This window comes from Podarcis vaucheri (assembly GCF_965113315.1).
Source record: "Podarcis vaucheri genome assembly, chromosome: 3".
NCBI classification, from domain to species: domain Eukaryota; kingdom Metazoa; phylum Chordata; class Lepidosauria; order Squamata; family Lacertidae; genus Podarcis; species Podarcis vaucheri.
In genome coordinates, this window is record NC_138761.1 from 788,972 (window position 1) to 805,560 (window position 16,589).

Below are 16,589 nucleotides of genomic sequence, written 5' to 3' on the forward strand. Positions count from 1 at the left end.
CAGGAAGAGCAGCCAGGAGGCTTGGCCTGGACTGAAGACCCTCCAGACAGGACTCCCACCTGCCCCAGGTGGAACAAGGTGTCCCACACGTGATGGTGCTGAGATCAGCTGGAGGGGCAACCCCCCCCCCCAACCTGGACCTCAATCCCTGCAACAAGGAGGAGATGCTGGCCTGGAAAAGGCTCTGCCAGAAGCAGCGAGCCCGGGCAGGAGCCAAGGAAGTGCGAACTGCAGGCTCTCCCCCAGGCCGACTGGCTCTCCCAGGGGAAGCCCTTCCTGCCCTGGGGGGAGGGGGGTCCTTGGCTTGCCTCTCACAGGGGGCCAGAAGGAGGACTGGAGGTGGCCCAGGTGTGTGGGCAGAAACGGTGTGTTTTCGATGTTTCTTAACAAGCGCAATGATGATGTCAAACCTTACGGTGCTTTCAAGCTGCTTGCTGTAGCAGTATATATTCACACTTTTTAGTTTCAGATATCTGAACAAGAGTCACAAAGGCAGATCGTCATTTGCAGTCGTCGTAATATCGCCTTCACCTCCTCTTCCTGCTCCCTTGTCAACTCTTTGCACTGCAAAACCATGCTTTCGTTGCTTGCTTGTTTGTGTGTGTGTGAGAGAGAGAGTTTGTACAGTGGTCCCTTGGTTCTCAAACTTAATCCATTCCAGAAGTCTGTTCCAAAACCAAAGCGTTCCAAAAGCAAGGTGCACTTTACCATAGAAAGTAATGAAACATGGATTAATCCCTTCCAGACTTTTAAAAACAACCCCTAAAACAGCAATTTAACATGGATTTTACTATCCAATGAGACCACTGATCCATAAAATGAAAGCAATAATCAACGTACTGCAGTCAATCAGTAACTGAACTGGGTTCGACAGTCACAGAAACAAACCGAAAAAGCCGCAAAAAAGCAAAATGAATAGCAAAAAACAGACAGACCTCAGCGTACCACTCAAAATGGAGCACGTTTGGCTTCCGAAAGAAGTTCGCAAACCAGAACACACATTTCCAGAATTGCAGTGTTTGGGTTCCATGTTGTTTGAGTACCAAGGCGTTTGAGAACCAAGTTACCACTGTAGTTTAATGGTAACACTGTTTCTGATTTTATTCCCTGACCTTTGTTAGTTGGGAAGGCCTTAGGGAGTTTTCTCCATGGGAAATTCTCGGAATCATCCAATCCCTGTGCAAACCATTTCCCTGGAACAGATTTATTAATAAAACTTACACAATGGTGGGATTAAGAAAGCCACACAGGCACCCCAAAGCAGTTCACAAAAGAGCAGTAGGTTGTATTCAACTGTTTTTATTAAAAAAAAAGAAACGGAAACAAAGGGATCCGCTTGGCTCACTAGTATGTGTAGAAAAGTCACTGCGGGCAGCAGGCTGTTTGAGGGAAGCAGCGAGGGCTGAAGGGTGTTGCAGCCTGCCAAAGGGGCCACCAACCCAGACCCAAAACGAACAGAACTTGGTCCTCGGGAAGGAGGAATGTCTCCAGGGCTGGGCCCAGGAAGCAGCTCCGCCCAAGAGGGGAAGGCAAAGAGCCCCACAGAGCCCGTCCTGGAGGCTGGAAGACAAGAGCTGGGGAGGCAGGGAGGGGGGGGCTTTCCTGAGCTTGCTCCCCCCCCAGGTTCCCGTGCTCCCCCCCCCCAGCATGGAGCTGTCCCAAGGCTGCCTTCCTGCAGCGCCGTTTTTTGCTCTTTGGTGGAGGAGCCAGGTGGGCGACGCGGACCAGGGCCCAGAGTCCCGCCCAGGCGGCTTCAGTACCGTCCCAGAACGGTGGCCAGCAGGGCCATGCGGATGTACATGCCGTTCTCTGCCTGCCGGAAGTAGGCGGCGCGCGGGTCCGAGTCCACCTCCACGCTGGAAGGAGAGAAGGCAGGGGGAGGTCATGATCGCCACCAAATCAGCAAGCGCCCCAGGCCACACACACACCCCTCACCCTTCCGAGGGCCCAGAGCTCTGCACACGACGTGCTTCTCCTGTGCAAGATGCTTTGCCACCCGCCCTGCGAGTTAGGCCGCTCTTCTAACTCAGCTCCAGTTCCTGCATTGCAGGGGGTGGGGGGCTAGATGACCCCTGGGGTAGGAGTGCAAATATCCAGAGCGGGGGGATCAGATGGGATTACGATGAGGAATTATAAAATAGGCATCAAGCCATTGTGTCCACTATGAAAGCATGGCCTTGACTGGGTTCGATTCATTGGCAATAATTTCTGATCAAATCCCACAATCTTCTGCATCTCTGGCCTTCCTAAAAGCATTTCTCTTCGCTTCCTATTTTATTTACTACGTATGCATGCTCAAATTAGCTCTTTGTAATTTTAACTTTAACTTTGTCCCCACATGGGTTTTTTTGAAAGGCTCAGAGGAAATCTGATTGGTTCTTACGTACAATGTGTAAAAAGTTCTTTTGTGAATAAAACGACCTGGGCCGGAGGGTGGACAGGAATTATTTTTGTACGCACTCCTCCCAGAGTCTTGCTGGGTCAAGTCTCATGTGTATTTTATTAATCAGGGTCCAATCCTTCCTTTGCTTTGGGAACGCCACACCCTGGGAATCCCTTCCAATTCTGATGCTCTATGTGGTTCTACAGATCCCAAGGCGACCGACTGAGGCTGGGTGTTCCCATCACCAAACTACACCCCCCCATCTGACACCCCCTTCTACTGCTCCAGAGTCTCCAAGCAGCCAGAAGCAAAGGAACAGGGAAGAAGCTGTTGACTCCTGCTGCTTATGAACCCCCCCCCCCGAACCACAGGTCTTGATCCTCCTACATGGTTGCTCTGCTGGATCCACCGTGGCTCCAAATTCCTCGGCTCCACCCAAAATGTCCCTTCACCCCATTTTGAACCCTGAATCAATTCCCTGGCCAGCGCACCTGATCTCGTTGACCCTGGGCATCGGGTGCATCACCACCATCTTCTTCTTGGCCCGGGTCATGATGTGAGGGGTCAGGATGAACTGCCCAAAACACTGAGGAGGGAGAGGAGCACAGCCAGTGAGCATGCGTCTGGGGGTGGCCCCACCCCTCCCGCCCAGGGACCCTCTTTCCCATCCCCCCCGGGTGGCTTCAGAGGGCCAGCGGACTTGGGGGCGCCACGGGGTGGGGGCAGCAGTTCAGGGCCCCTTCCTCACTCACCGCCTCAAACTCCTGGACTGAGGCGAAGCGCTCCTTCTGGATGCGGGTCATGTAGAGGACGTCCGTGTCGGGCAGAGCCTCCTCGATGTTCTCAAACTCCTCCTGAGAATTTATTAACGCAATTATGGCTCCTACATTTATTTACTTGCCTTTTTGTTATTCCATAAAATCCACACACCTCTCAACTAGAACAATGGCAGCAGAGCCCGCCTCAATGCCGTTTGCAGAAAGATAACACCAGAGCCAGACTGATACCCAGAGAGAACTTGCTGCAAGACAGACCCAAAAAAGAAAATAACAGAACACCACTAGTCATCACATACAGCTCCCAAGTTAAAACAGTTCAACGCATCATCAGAGATCTACAACCTCTCCTGGACAATGACAGTTCTCTTTCTCAAGCTCTGGGAGGAAGACCTTTCATTGCCTACAGACAGCCACCCAATCTTAAACAACTCCTAACCCACAATAATACTACAACCAGACTTAACACGGACACTGGCACCAGAGCCTGCAATAAACCCAGATGCCAACTTTGCTGCCACATACACCCGGACAACACCATTACTGGCCCCAACAACATCACACATACCATCTCGGGACTATTTAATTGCTCATCGTCTAACATTGTGTATGCCATCAAATGCCAACAGTGTCCTTCAGCTCTCTATATTGGACAAACAGGCCAAACCTTACGCCAAAGAATAAACGGACATAAATCTGACATCAAGAATCACAAAACAGAGAAACCAGTAGGAGAACACTTCAATCTCCCAGGACATTCTATACAAGATCTCAAAGTAGCTGTTTTACTACAAAGGAATTTCAGAAATAGACTGGAAAGAGAAGCTGCTGAATTGCAACTCATTACCAAACTTAAAACTATGGAGACACCTGGTCTGAACAGAGACATTGGATTCTTATCTCATTATACATGACTAAGCCACTTCTCACCTTCTCACCCCTTGCCTTTTCCTGTAAGACCTACTACAGTCGTTAAGAGTCGTCAACAGGCTCATCAGGCTCATCTCAGCTATCTGCCAATCTCCGATTCCCACCACCCTTCTGAGTAATACCCCTCCCCACCTTCTCTATATATAGAAGGATCTGGCAACTTCTGTTTCAGTGTATCTGAAGAAGTGTGCATGCACACGAAAGCTTATACCAAGAACTAACTTAGTTGGTCTTTAAGGTGCTACAGGAAGGAATTTTTTTTATTTTGACCAGGAAAAAAATCTACAATGGTTTAAGGCGTAAAAATACCCCATGATTTATACTCTGCCTTTTTCCGCAGAAGGGGACTCGAGGCAGCTTGCACGGATCAAAACAGCACACAGATCAAACATGGAAAAGGGAGAAGAAGAAAATGCTTTAGCTGCTCAGTAGCCTTCTATCTCTAATTACAGTCATACCTTGAGTTGAAGTTCCTTCAGATTGAGCGCTTTTGGGTTGCGCTCCGCGGTGACCCGGAATGCGTTACTTCCGGGTTGTGCCACTCGCGCACGCGCAGACGGTCAAAATAACATGCGCATGCAGCAAATTGCGACCCGCGCACGCGCAGACGCGGGTTGTGTTTGCTTCTAGATGCGAACGGGGCTCCAGAACGGATCCCGTTTGTATCCAGAGGTACCACTGTATACCATATTGGCCTGAATATAAGTCGCACCTTTAAAACTGGAGGAGGGAAAAGAGAAAAAGAAAAAAACCCTGAATATAAGCTGTTCCCTTCCTCGCTACTCTTGGCTGCATACCATAAGACTGCGAATATAAGTCATGCTTTAACTTTTCACAGTAGGAAGTTGGGGGGGAAGTGCGGCTTATATTCGGGCCAATACAGTAATTGTATTTATTCTCTATGTAGAACTTGGGTATCAAGGCACGATTTGATTCTTGCATCCCTGTATTTTTGCACCTCACCTATGCTGTGTAAACTGCTGGACTGTGGCATTCCTGGCTTAACTATCCCTGAAGGGTGGTTTGCAAAGATTGAGGGCGCAATGAGCCTTCCTTGAGATTCCCCAAGGTGTGGGAAGCTACAGGAATGGTAAGTTAAGGAGGTCTGGTTGTCAAGGAAGCAGGACGATCAGTGGGTGAAGCGTGACTCTTGGGGCTCCAGAGTCTGAGGGGACGGAAGATAACAAGGCAAAGCAGGATTGTTCTAGTTCCCTGACCTTCCAGGTATGCATCCTATGAGCTAATGACGTACGACCACTGGCACGCGATCAAAGTGCCCCTAATTGTGCAGGCATGTGCCTTTTTCAGACTTGGAAGGATGCAGGGAGGGCTTATACCCAGTATACCTGAAGGAGCATCTCCACCCCCATCGTTCTGCCCAAACACTGAGGTCCAGCTCCGAGGGCCTTCTGGCGGTTCCCTCATTGCGAGAAGTGAGGTTCCAGGGAACCAGGCAAAGGGCCTTCTTGGTAGTGGCACCCGCCCTGTGGAACGCCCTCCCACCAGATGTCAAAGAGAACAACAACTCCCAGACTTTTAAAGACATCTGAAGGCAGCCTGTTCAGGGAAGTTTTTAATATTTGATACATCACTTTATTTTAATATTGTGTTGAAAGCTGCCCAGAGTGGCTGGGGAAACCCAGCCAGATGGATGGGGTATAAATAATAATATATTATTATTATTATTATTATTATTATTATTATTATTATTATTATTTCCACTGACACACACAATAACCAAGAACGCCGTCCCTGTGCAAATTGGGGGTTGCCTGTGCTGCATTTTGGGGGGAAAAGAACTCTGTTAAAAGGTGCCTTTGGGGCAGTTCCCCTAACTGGTGGTTCTCTGAAGCACAGGTTTATGGAGCCGGCCCTGTGGCCACAGCTCCTCTAATAAATGGGGTCTCTGCCGGATGCTGAGCTTGTGTATCTCTCTGGGCTGTGCTTTTCTTTAAGGTGCTGCATGAACCCTTAAGAGGGGGCTTAGAGGTTAAAATGTTGCTCACCTCAGAGTTTAAACAGTCTAAAAATGCCCAAATCGGTTAAATTTAGGAAGGGAACAGCTTCCGTAGAGAACAGCAAATTAAATCAAACGCTAATAGATTTGCTTTTGATACTCTTTTAGCTCTGTTAAAATACAGCAGGGGGGGACCCCCAGCGCAGCCCCCCCCTCACCTGCTTGATCCCCTTGGAGGCCACGAAGTGGAAGATGTCGGCCGGCATGCGGAGGTTGGGTGGCGTGACGTAGCGCAGGCTGACCCGGTAGAGGGTGAGCAGGCGAGCCAGAGAGTGGACGGTCCGGCCGTGCTTCAAGTCGCCCACCATGGTGATCTGGGGGAGGGCAGAGGCAGCCGTCAGCACCCCTGGCCGGGGCGGAGGCCCCCGCAAAGAAGCCACCCCCAACCCCCCCTCCCGAGCGAGGTCCCCTCACTCACCGTCATGCCGTTGACCGTGCCCAGCTCCTCCCGGATGGTGAAGATGTCCAGCAGGCCTTGCGTGGGGTGCTCCCCGACCCCGTCGCCCGCGTTGATGACAGGCTTGCGGCAGTGCTTGGCAGCCAGCTGGCACAAGGAGGAAGGAAAGAGGGAGTCAGCAAGGGCATTCCTGCAGAGCCCTTTCACGGCCACCCTGGAGAGATTGTACCGACCGCAGTCCCCATTTCATCCTTTCTGGGAGATGGAAGCCCCATTGCCCATGGCGGTTCCCAGGGCCCCACGAGAGCCCAGGGCTCAAATTCCCCCTTGGCCATGAAGCTCTCACTGGGAGTGACCCTTGGGCCACTCGCTGCCTTTCTCAGCCTGGCCTACCATGCACTGGGAGGTGGTTGTGGGACGGGAATGAGGAGTCGGACCCTGGAGAGTTCATGGGGTGGGGTCTTGGGCCAGCCACCCCCTCTCTCAGCCTAACCTACTCTGCAGGGTCGTTGTGAGGATGAAATGGGAAGCGGGAGAAGCACATACGGCACTTTGAGCTCCTTGGAGAATAAGGTGGTGCAGAAATGCAAACAAATAAATAAGCAAACCAATAACTCTGCTGCCTGGGGTGGGAGTGAAGTGGCTCAGAGCCTCTCTAGGCGGAAGAAGAAGCCCACCCACAGACCCAGGGAGGGAAACAAGAGGCCTTCGGGAACTGAGCCCCGCTGATAGCATAGGCTGGATCTGTTCCTTCTCAACACTGGAATGGTCATCCGCATATAAGAGAACCGGGAGGGGTATACCAGCCAATTTAGGGGGGGGGGGTGAGCATTTTCTTTCTCCATGTTTCCTGCTAAGGACTTCATACAGAAGTTGAATAAAGTAGGCGCAAGGACACAGCCTTGTTTAACACCATGGGAGTTCTGGATTTCCTTGGATAAATGGCCCTGCCGGTCACACCTAACCCAGACCCGAGTGTTTTCGTATAAACCGCGGTTAAGACACAGTAGACGTCTATGTTTGAGGCGCTTAGCTTTTCCCAAAGCCTGTCTCGTGATATTAAATCGAAGGCAGTTTGAAAATCTATGAAAGCTGCGTAGAGGGACACTCCTTTTCTGGAGGTATATTTTTCCGCAAGATGTTGGAGTCCTAGGCCTTGGTCTAAAGTTGACCGGTTTGCCCTGAAACCAGCTTGTGCTTCTGAAAGGACATGTTCTCATTCCTTCCAGTCCTCAAGTTTATTACATAAGTGGGCAGCATATACTGATAATGCTTAGGAGACTAAGTGGCCTGTAATTAGCAGGGTCCGATCTGCTCCCTTTCTTGTATACAGTGGTACCTCGGGTTACATACTGTCAGAGCTGCTACCAGGTCCCAGCTCACATAGGACCACGCCACACAGCGTCCACTTTAAAAGAGTCTTTATTGAGTTACAGGTTTCATTTCCGAACTGCAGCGTGCAGCTCTACACCTTCTGCTCTAGGTCGGCGAAGACCCGTCTGAGTCCCCGCCTCTTGCACACCAGCTTAATACCCTAGCCTTGCTCCACCTCCTTCGCCTCTCCCTACGTCTCTGGGTCCTTCTGCCCCCCTGGGCCTCCTCCCTTCTACTCTCCTCTGACGCTGACCCCCCTGATCCTTCTGCCTCCTTGCGGCGGGCTTTAGGACCTGGCTCACTCTCCGGGCTGCTTACTGCTCCAGCTTCCGCTGCATTTGAACTTGGCGCGCGCGCCCAACTCTCTACTTTCCTCTTAACCGTTGCCTCGCTCTCTGAGGAGGGCGTGACCACCCCTGACTCGTGCCCTCCCTCCTGCTGACAGCCTCCGGAACCCGATGCCTGGCTACCTTCCTCCCTGCTGCTCTCAGTCTTGAGCGTGGGTCCCGACTTCCAGCTGCTGCCGCCCTCAGTTATGAGCGTGGGTCCCGACTTCCAGCTGCTGCTCTCTGAATCTCCTCTGTTCCCTTCCTCCTGGGGTGTCCCCCCGGATCCCCCCCTTGCTCTGCTCACTGGGGCTCCCTTTTGGGAGTCCTCTGACTCACTGCTTAGGCTTGGAGATCTCGGGTCGTCATCATCACTCATTCTCCCTTCGGCTTCCTCCCCCTCGCTCTCTGTTTCCACCCTTCTCTGCGTCTCTGCTTCTGAACCCCTGACATCCATCCCCCCCTCGAAGCCCCCCCTTCCCCCCTCCCCGCTGTCAGGTGTGGGTGCTGGGCGCTCCATCATCATGGGAGGGAATGCTGGATACAGGTCGCTCCCCGTGGGTGGCCGCCAACTGAAGACCTCCGAGTCTTCCCCCTCGCGGTCGTCGACGTTGACTTGTTGCTCTTCCATCTCTGTACCGCCGTGCTCGAACCCGAGGTCCTCCCCGAACACGTCCATGTCAGTCTCTGCGTCGGTCGCTCGACCTGGCATCTCCAGCCACTTCCTGCGCCATTGCTCCTCTGGTCGATCGTCCCACCAATACGAGTTGCCTGATGCCGAACCTGCCGGTGAACCTTCTGGGGAACGGGTGCTCCGTGCGGGTTCCCCTTCTGAGTCGAATCCATGGAACGTGCTGGAAGAAAGTGTGGGTGTGAACAACCAGTCGTCGAAGAAGCTCGCTGGCATGGGTTTGTGTGGGAAGAGGGCATGAAACTCGTCCTTGAGCAGGGGTTCCTCCAAAGCGTAGTCTGGTACCCAGCTATTGGCGCTGGCCCGGGTGCCCTCTCTGGCTAAGAGGTATTCGACTCCCTCTTCCCCCCATCTGGAGTCCAAAATCTCCGTGACCTCGTTGATGTGGTCCTGGTGCTTCACCTCCCGCGTCTCCGTCCGTTCCCGGAGCGGACTTGGCGCCGTCCCTGGCTCCTGGAACCTGTGAGGTGCCTTGTAGGGAGTGAGCACCGACCTGTGGAACACCGGATGCATTCTGGAACCCTCCGGCAGCGCCAGTCGGAAGGCTACCGGGTTGATCTGCGCTTCGACTTGGTACGGACCGATCTGCTTGTGCCCCAACTTCTTCTTGGCAAGCGACCTGGTCGGCACTGCGTGGGCTGCCAACCAGACCCAGTCTCCCACTTGGATCACTTCGCCAACCCGCCTGTGCTTGTCAGCTTGCACCTTGTAGGCTTGCTTAGCTAGCTCCAGCTGCCGTCTGAGTTGATCGTGGACCGCCTGCAGCTCTGACGCGAACGCGTCCGCCGTCTGTGGTTCTCCTTCCCCCACTCTCTCCAGTCCCGGGAAGGTTCTGGGATTCCTCCCATTGTTGGCAAAGAACGGCGTCACTCCTGTGGACACGTGCTTCGTGTTGTTGTAAGCGAACTCGGCTAGCGGCAGGTAATCCACCCACGTCGCAGGCTGTTGATTGGCATAGCATCTCAGGTACTGCTGCATGATGGCATTGACCCTCTCTGCTTGCCCGTTGGTCTGCGGGTGTCTTGCTGATGCCAGATTGACCTTGACATTTAGAAAACCCATCAGCTTCTGCCAGAAAGACGAGATGAACTGGCGTCCGCGGTCGGACAGGATAGACCGTGGCAGGCCATGCACTTTGAACACGTGATCTATGAACAGTTTGGCGGTTTGTTCCGCCGTGGCCACCTTCGCACACGGAATGAAATGTGCCATCTTGGTGAACAAGTCCACCACCACTAGCACAGCTGTCTTGCCTCTCGAGCTGGGTAAATCCGTCACAAAGTCCAGGGCCACCCTCTCCCACGGTTCAAACGGTGTTTGCAGCGGTTCTAACAGTCCCGCCGGTGGTCTGTGTACCGGCTTGGCCCTCTGGCAGGTGTCGCACCTCGCTACGTAGTCCGCGACCTCTCCTCTCAGCCTGGGCCACCAGAAGTCTCTCGCGACTAATTCCATCGTTTTCTCTGTGCCAAAGTGACCGGCCGTGGGTGCGTCGTGCAACTGTTGCAGTACCTTGGCGCGAAGGTCGTCTCCTGGTACATAGACAGCCCCTTTGCGTAGGAGCAAGCCGTCCCGCACCTGGAACTCGTCCGTGGTAGCCGTGCCTCTGAGCAGTTCCGCCATCTTGTCTTGCGCGAATGAGTCGTCCCGCAATGCACGTCGCACCGCATCCAGGTCTACTGTAGCTGAGGCACACGCCCACGCCGTCGGTGCGAAGATGTGCATGGCCGCCGCTGGCGTCACCTCTTCTAGGTATTGCGGTTTTCGGGACAGTGCATCCGCCATGATGTTGGTGTCGCCTGGGACGTACTCTATTCGGAAATTGAAGTCAGCAAAGAACTCCGCCCAACGTATCTGCCTCTGGTTCAGGAACTGAGCCGTGCGCCAGTGCTCCAGATTCTTGTGGTCCGTGCAGACCTGCACCGTGTGCTTGGCGCCGATTAGGAAGTGCCTCCACGCCTTGAAAGCTGCATGAATGGCCAGCAACTCCCTGTCCCAGATGGTGTAGTTCTGCTCCGACTTGCTGAGCTTTCTGGAGTAGAACGCTCCCGGCCGCCACACCCCCTGCGGGTCTCGCTGCAGCAGGACAGCTCCCACGGCTCTGTCTGACGCGTCTGTCTCTACCCTCAACGGTTTACTGGGGTCGATATGCAGCAGTTGCTTCTCCGATGCGAAGAGATGCTTGAGCGCTTGAAAGGACTGTTCCGCCTGCTCCGTCCAGATGAATTTCTTTTTTTTGGAGCTGAGCGTGTCCGTAATTGCTGCCGTCTGCATCGCGAACCCCTTGATAAACTTGCGATAGAAGTTGGCGAAGCCGACAAACCGCTGGACCTCCTTCCGGTTGCGCGGGCTTTTCCAATCCAATACCGCACGAACCTTGGTGCTGTCCATGGCTATCCCCTTGTCCGACAACTTGTATCCCAAGAAATCCACCTCCGTCGTGTCGAACTGGCACTTCTCCAGCTTGGCGTACAGTCTATGTTGTTGCAACCTGCTGAGCACCTCCCTCACGTCTCGGTCGTGAGCTTGCTGCGAGTCAGAGAAAATCAGGATGTCATCCAGGAAGCAGACGCATGTCTTGTAGAGGAGTCCCTCCAACACGTGATGCATAAAAGCTTGAAAACAGTGAGAGCCATTTTGTAATCCAAAGGGCATAACTCTGTATTCGTAGGTGCCCAGCGGTGTGAACATGGCCGTCTTCCACTCATCGCCCTCCCGCATGCGGATGAGATTGTACGCCCCTCGCAGGTCCAACTTGGTGAACACGCGTCCCTTGCGCACCGTCGCGAGGAGGTCGTCAATCCTGGGCATGGGGTAATCAGACGGTTTGGTCATCTGGTTCAAAAGGCGGTAGTCCACAACTAGTCTTTTTTGGGGCGTGTCTTTCTTTTTCACGAAGAAAACGGGACTGCCCCCCACTGCCTTGGACTCTCTGATGAAGCCACGCTCCAGATTATGCTCGATGAACTGTTTGAGTTCCTGCATTTCAGCTTCAGACATGGAGTATAGCCGCCCCTTCGGCAGCGTCGCCCCCGGTAGGAGGTCAATCTTGCAGTCATATGACCGGTGAGGGGGTAGCTTGTCCGCCTCCTTCTCGCAGAAGACCTCCAAAAAGCTCGCGTATTTGTGGGGGACCGCTTGCAACGTTCCCAACTGCAGTTGTGATTCCTCCTCCTCTCCCTCCCGTCGGGGCAGGATGCAGTGTTCTGCGCAATAAGAGGAGCCGAAGATCAGTTGTCTCTGGTACCAAGCCAGTGTCGGACTGTGCCTGTCCAGCCAACTCATGCCCAACACAATGGGCGTGTCCGCCAGTTGGGTGACATTAAAACTGATGACTTCCCTGTGGTTGCCAAGGCGCATCACCATCGGTGGCGTCTGCTTCACCACCTGCCCCCCTAGCAACTCTCTGCCATCCACCGTGACGACTTGCAGGGGCAGAGTGGCAGGCAATAGCTGTATAGCGTGCTGCTCCACAAAGCTCTGCGCTATAAAGTCTGCGTTGCTTCCAGAATCCACAGAAAGCGGCACTTCGATAGTGACGCCGTCGGGTAGCTGGAGAGATGCTGTGAGCTGCACTACTGGTTTGGGTGGGAGGGGATCCGTGGGTTGCAAGATTGCTGGGGACTGCTTCACAGATGCGTCTGGCTGGGCCCCAGTGCCTCCGTCTCCAGCCAGACATCGTCGTTTCCCTGCTGTGGTTCTCCTTGCTGCGTTGCTGCAGTCACCATTGCTGAGGCTGCAGTGTGCTTGTGGAGCCTCCGGGGACACTCCTTCGCCAAATGGCCTGGATCCTCGCAGATGTAACACTTCCTGTTCCCTCTAGGAGGCTTCGCTTTCACTGCTGCCGGTGCTAGGGCTCTGGCTGCTGACTGAGCCCTTGCACCTCCAACCTCCATCGGTTCCCCTCCCCCTCCTGGCGGAGGTGTGGATTGCGCACGCGCTGCTTCCCTCGGAACGAAAGAGAAACTTCTCGCTGCTTCGCGCCCTCCACGTCCTTCATCTCTGCACCATGGACGTTCTTCCAGCCTCACCCCCACAGTCAGCGCCCTTTGGACCACCTCCTGCGTGCTTCGTGGCCTCTCCCCCCTTGCAATTTCATCCTTAACCGCGGAACTTAGACCCTCCCAGAAGAGGTCTCTGACAGGGGGCGAATCCCGATCCCATTCTAAAGCACTGACCAGCGCAAAAAATCGGGCGTGATACTGCCGGACGCTCGCCCTCCCTTGTTTTAGTCCATGAATCTCCCGTCTGGCAAGATCCACATCAATAGTAGACAAAAAACACGCATCCATCGCTTTGATAAAGGCATCTGCATTCTGAAGCGCCGGATCTTTATCCCTCCACAAATTGCGCAGCCAGGCTTTGGCATCCCCATGCAAATGGGACAATATGAACCCCACCTTCTCTTCCTCATCTCTAAAGTCTTTTGCCAGCAGTTGCAGTGCGCACATTACGTCTGCTCTAAAATTAGGGTACTGTTGCAAAGTCCCATCGAAGTGAGCCACAAGCCCTCCTGCTCTCCGTGCCAATCCCACGCCCTCCGGTCTGGGTCCCGGTTGCCCTTGCTTAACAAGCATTTCAAACCTGGCGTGTAGGTCTCTGTAGGCGGCTGTAGTCTCCTCCTCCCGTTTCTTGGAAGCCAATACCTCTGAGGACAACTGGGTCACTGCCTCTTGCAGCGCGGAGATCCTCTGTTCTTCCGTCATCTTGCTAACCTTTGTGAGCTCGCTTACAGACACCCCTCTTCCTCCCCTAGCGGCTTCTGCTCCCGCTGCGAGGTTTCAGGTTTCTGAAGCTTTGAAGAGACGGGTCTTACTGTCAGAGCTGCTACCAGGTCCCAGCTCACATAGGACCACGCCACACAGCGTCCACTTTAAAAGAGTCTTTATTGAGTTACAGGTTTCATTTCCGAACTGCAGCGTGCAGCTCTACACCTTCTGCTCTAGGTCGGCGAAGACCCGTCTGAGTCCCCGCCTCTTGCACACCAGCTTAATACCCTAGCCTTGCTCCACCTCCTTCGCCTCTCCCTACGTCTCTGGGTCCTTCTGCCCCCCTGGGCCTCCTCCCTTCTACTCTCCTCTGACGCTGACCCCCCTGATCCTTCTGCCTCCTTGCGGCGGGCTTTAGGACCTGGCTCACTCTCCGGGCTGCTTACTGCTCCAGCTTCCGCTGCATTTGAACTTGGCGCGCGCGCCCAACTCTCTACTTTCCTCTTAACCGTTGCCTCGCTCTCTGAGGAGGGCGTGACCACCCCTGACTCGTGCCCTCCCTCCTGCTGACAGCCTCCGGAACCCGATGCCTGGCTACCTTCCTCCCTGCTGCTCTCAGTCTTGAGCGTGGGTCCCGACTTCCAGCTGCTGCCGCCCTCAGTTATGAGCGTGGGTCCCGACTTCCAGCTGCTGCTCTCTGAATCTCCTCTGTTCCCTTCCTCCTGGGGTGTCCCCCCGGATCCCCCCCTTGCTCTGCTCACTGGGGCTCCCTTTTGGGAGTCCTCTGACTCACTGCTTAGGCTTGGAGATCTCGGGTCGTCATCATCACTCATTCTCCCTTCGGCTTCCTCCCCCTCGCTCTCTGTTTCCACCCTTCTCTGCGTCTCTGCTTCTGAACCCCTGACACATACGCTTCAGGTTACACACTCTGCTAACCTAGAAATAGTGCTTCAGGTTAAGAACTTTGCTTCAGGATGAGAACAGAAATCGTGCTCTGGCGGCGCGGCAGCAACAGGAGGCTCCATTAGCTAAAGTGGTGCTTCAGGTTCAGAACAGTTTCAGGTTAAGTACAGACCTCCGGAACGAATTAAGTACTTAACCCGAGGTACCACTGTTTTGGGATGATGATTGCTAGACCCCAATCCTCTGGGACGGTCTCCCTCGGAGGGGAGCAGCCTCTCCCTGGATGCTCAGGGATCCCTTTGCTGTAACCCCTGGATAACCTTTGGGTCCCCCTCCCAACTCGACAATCTAGGATTCTCTTTGCTGGGGCCCCCGAGGGCCCTGCGTCCCATCAGAGTGGCCTTGGCCGGAGCTCACCTCCACGGCCCCCGGCTGGGGGTGCCTCAGCACCAAGACGTCGGCGTAGCAGCTCATGGTCTGGACCGAGTCCGCCAGCGACTCCCCCTTCTGGCAGGAGGAGGTGGCCTCCGAAAAGGGCAGGACGGAGCCCCCCAGGCGGTACATGGCGGCGGCAAAGGAGCTGCTGGTGCGCGTGCTGGCCTCGTAGAACATGGAAGCCATCACCTTGCCCTGCGCGGGAGGAAGCGGCGGACTTCAGTACAGGCGGGGGGCTCCCCCTCCCCAACCCCCACCTCCCTGGCCCCCACCTCACCTTGAGGATGTCAATGTTGCGCTCCTTCTGGACCATCATGCGCAGGTTGTGGGCCACGTTGAAGAGGTGAGACATCTGCAGCAGAGGGGAGAGGGGCGCTCAGTCGGACAGGAGGGGGTCTCAAAATGCTACCAAGGGCATTATACTATTCTATGGCGTTCGGCAGCGTTCGGAACATACGGCGTACCGTTCTGGTCAGCACACCTCAAAAAGGGTACTGAAAACTTAGGGAAGGGTCAGACAAGGCCAGTGTGGCGTTTGCCTGTTTGTTTAGAGCCTCTCTGTACAGGGGGAAAAGAAAGGGTTAAAAATGTGGACCAATAGGAAAGTTGGAGGCGGAGCCTACATGTGCATAAAAGGGCTTCGCTCGAGGTTTGTTGGTGGGTAGTTGGTTGGTTTTAGTGGGTTGGCTGGTTGGGAAAGGCAGTTGGAAATAGAGAGACAGTTAGGGCAGTGGGTTCTTGAGTGAGGGGAGGTAGAAGAGAGGGGGGGGGAGAAGACTAAGAAAGTAGAAAGTAACAACGTTTGGAATGCCGTAAAAGTTTGTTTGTGTCTGAAATAAAATACACTCTTCTTTATTAACTTGAGAACCTGACTGAGGCGGAAGTGATTTTACCGGGGGGGGGGGGGACCTGGTTGGTGGCAGCGGACTAGTGGTATACGGGTCAATAGTCTGTGAGATGACCGGGGGCTCCGTACGAACGTCACAGTGACTGAGGGGAGGGAGCGACTGCCCCATGAGGAATGGTCGCAGCAGTTGGGACTTTCTCAATTTAGAGAAAAGGCGATACACGCCCAAGCTTAAAAACTTCTCCCTGGCCTGCGAGAAAGTGGACACAGAAAAGTTTTCCTCCCTCTTTCGTAACACTAGATCCCGTGGAGATCCAATGGAACTGGACGTCGGGAGATTCAGGACAGACGACAGAAAGTCCTTCACACAGAGAGCACATGGTTAAACCGTGGAACTCCCTGCCGCATCCCAGTGGCTGGAAACCCCGGGAGGGGAGAGGGCGGCTCTGGTGGGTCTCCCCTTGAGGCACCTGGTCGGCCACTGGCCTGATCCTGCAGGCTCCTCTCTGGGCCTTTCCCTTCCCCAAGGCAGGCCAGAGGAGCGGGGTGTCCCAGTGTGTCTCTGCGTGAGTACCTGTCCCTTGGTGAACTGCTTGACGGACAAGACGTGCTGCCCGACCAGCGGGTGGAGGAGCGGCGAAGTCTGGGGGTGTGGCAGGCTCTGCGGGGACGTCTGCCTGGGCAAGGGGCCGGCCAGGTACAGGGGGCCGTCCTGGATCATGGCCAAGTCTGCGGGAGGAAAGGAAGGTCAGCCCTGCGAGGAGGACCAGAGAGGCAACACCCAGCGGGGGCAGCAGGGTCTGC

The 16,589-nt window shown here is 54.4% G+C and overlaps 1 protein-coding gene across 2 annotated transcripts in view; it reads right to left on the minus strand.

Annotated features, from left to right (window-relative positions):
* Positions 1 to 1,283: 1,283 nt before the first annotated feature.
* Positions 1,284 to 16,589, minus strand: part of CAD (carbamoyl-phosphate synthetase 2, aspartate transcarbamylase, and dihydroorotase) — a 52,654-nt gene continuing 37,348 nt past the window's right edge. For both annotated transcript variants that reach the window (XM_082217184.1, XM_082217183.1), the window contains 8 exons: positions 16,360 to 16,514; positions 15,216 to 15,290; positions 14,921 to 15,133; positions 6,525 to 6,650; positions 6,265 to 6,420; positions 3,136 to 3,237; positions 2,875 to 2,969; positions 1,284 to 1,856 (listed from right to left, as the gene is read on the minus strand). In XM_082217184.1, the coding sequence (XP_082073310.1) occupies positions 1,754 to 1,856; positions 2,875 to 2,969; positions 3,136 to 3,237; positions 6,265 to 6,420; positions 6,525 to 6,650; positions 14,921 to 15,133; positions 15,216 to 15,290; positions 16,360 to 16,514 (1,025 nt within the window). In that variant the 3' untranslated portion in view covers positions 1,284 to 1,753. The remainder of the gene's footprint in view (positions 1,857 to 2,874; positions 2,970 to 3,135; positions 3,238 to 6,264; positions 6,421 to 6,524; positions 6,651 to 14,920; positions 15,134 to 15,215; positions 15,291 to 16,359; positions 16,515 to 16,589) is intronic.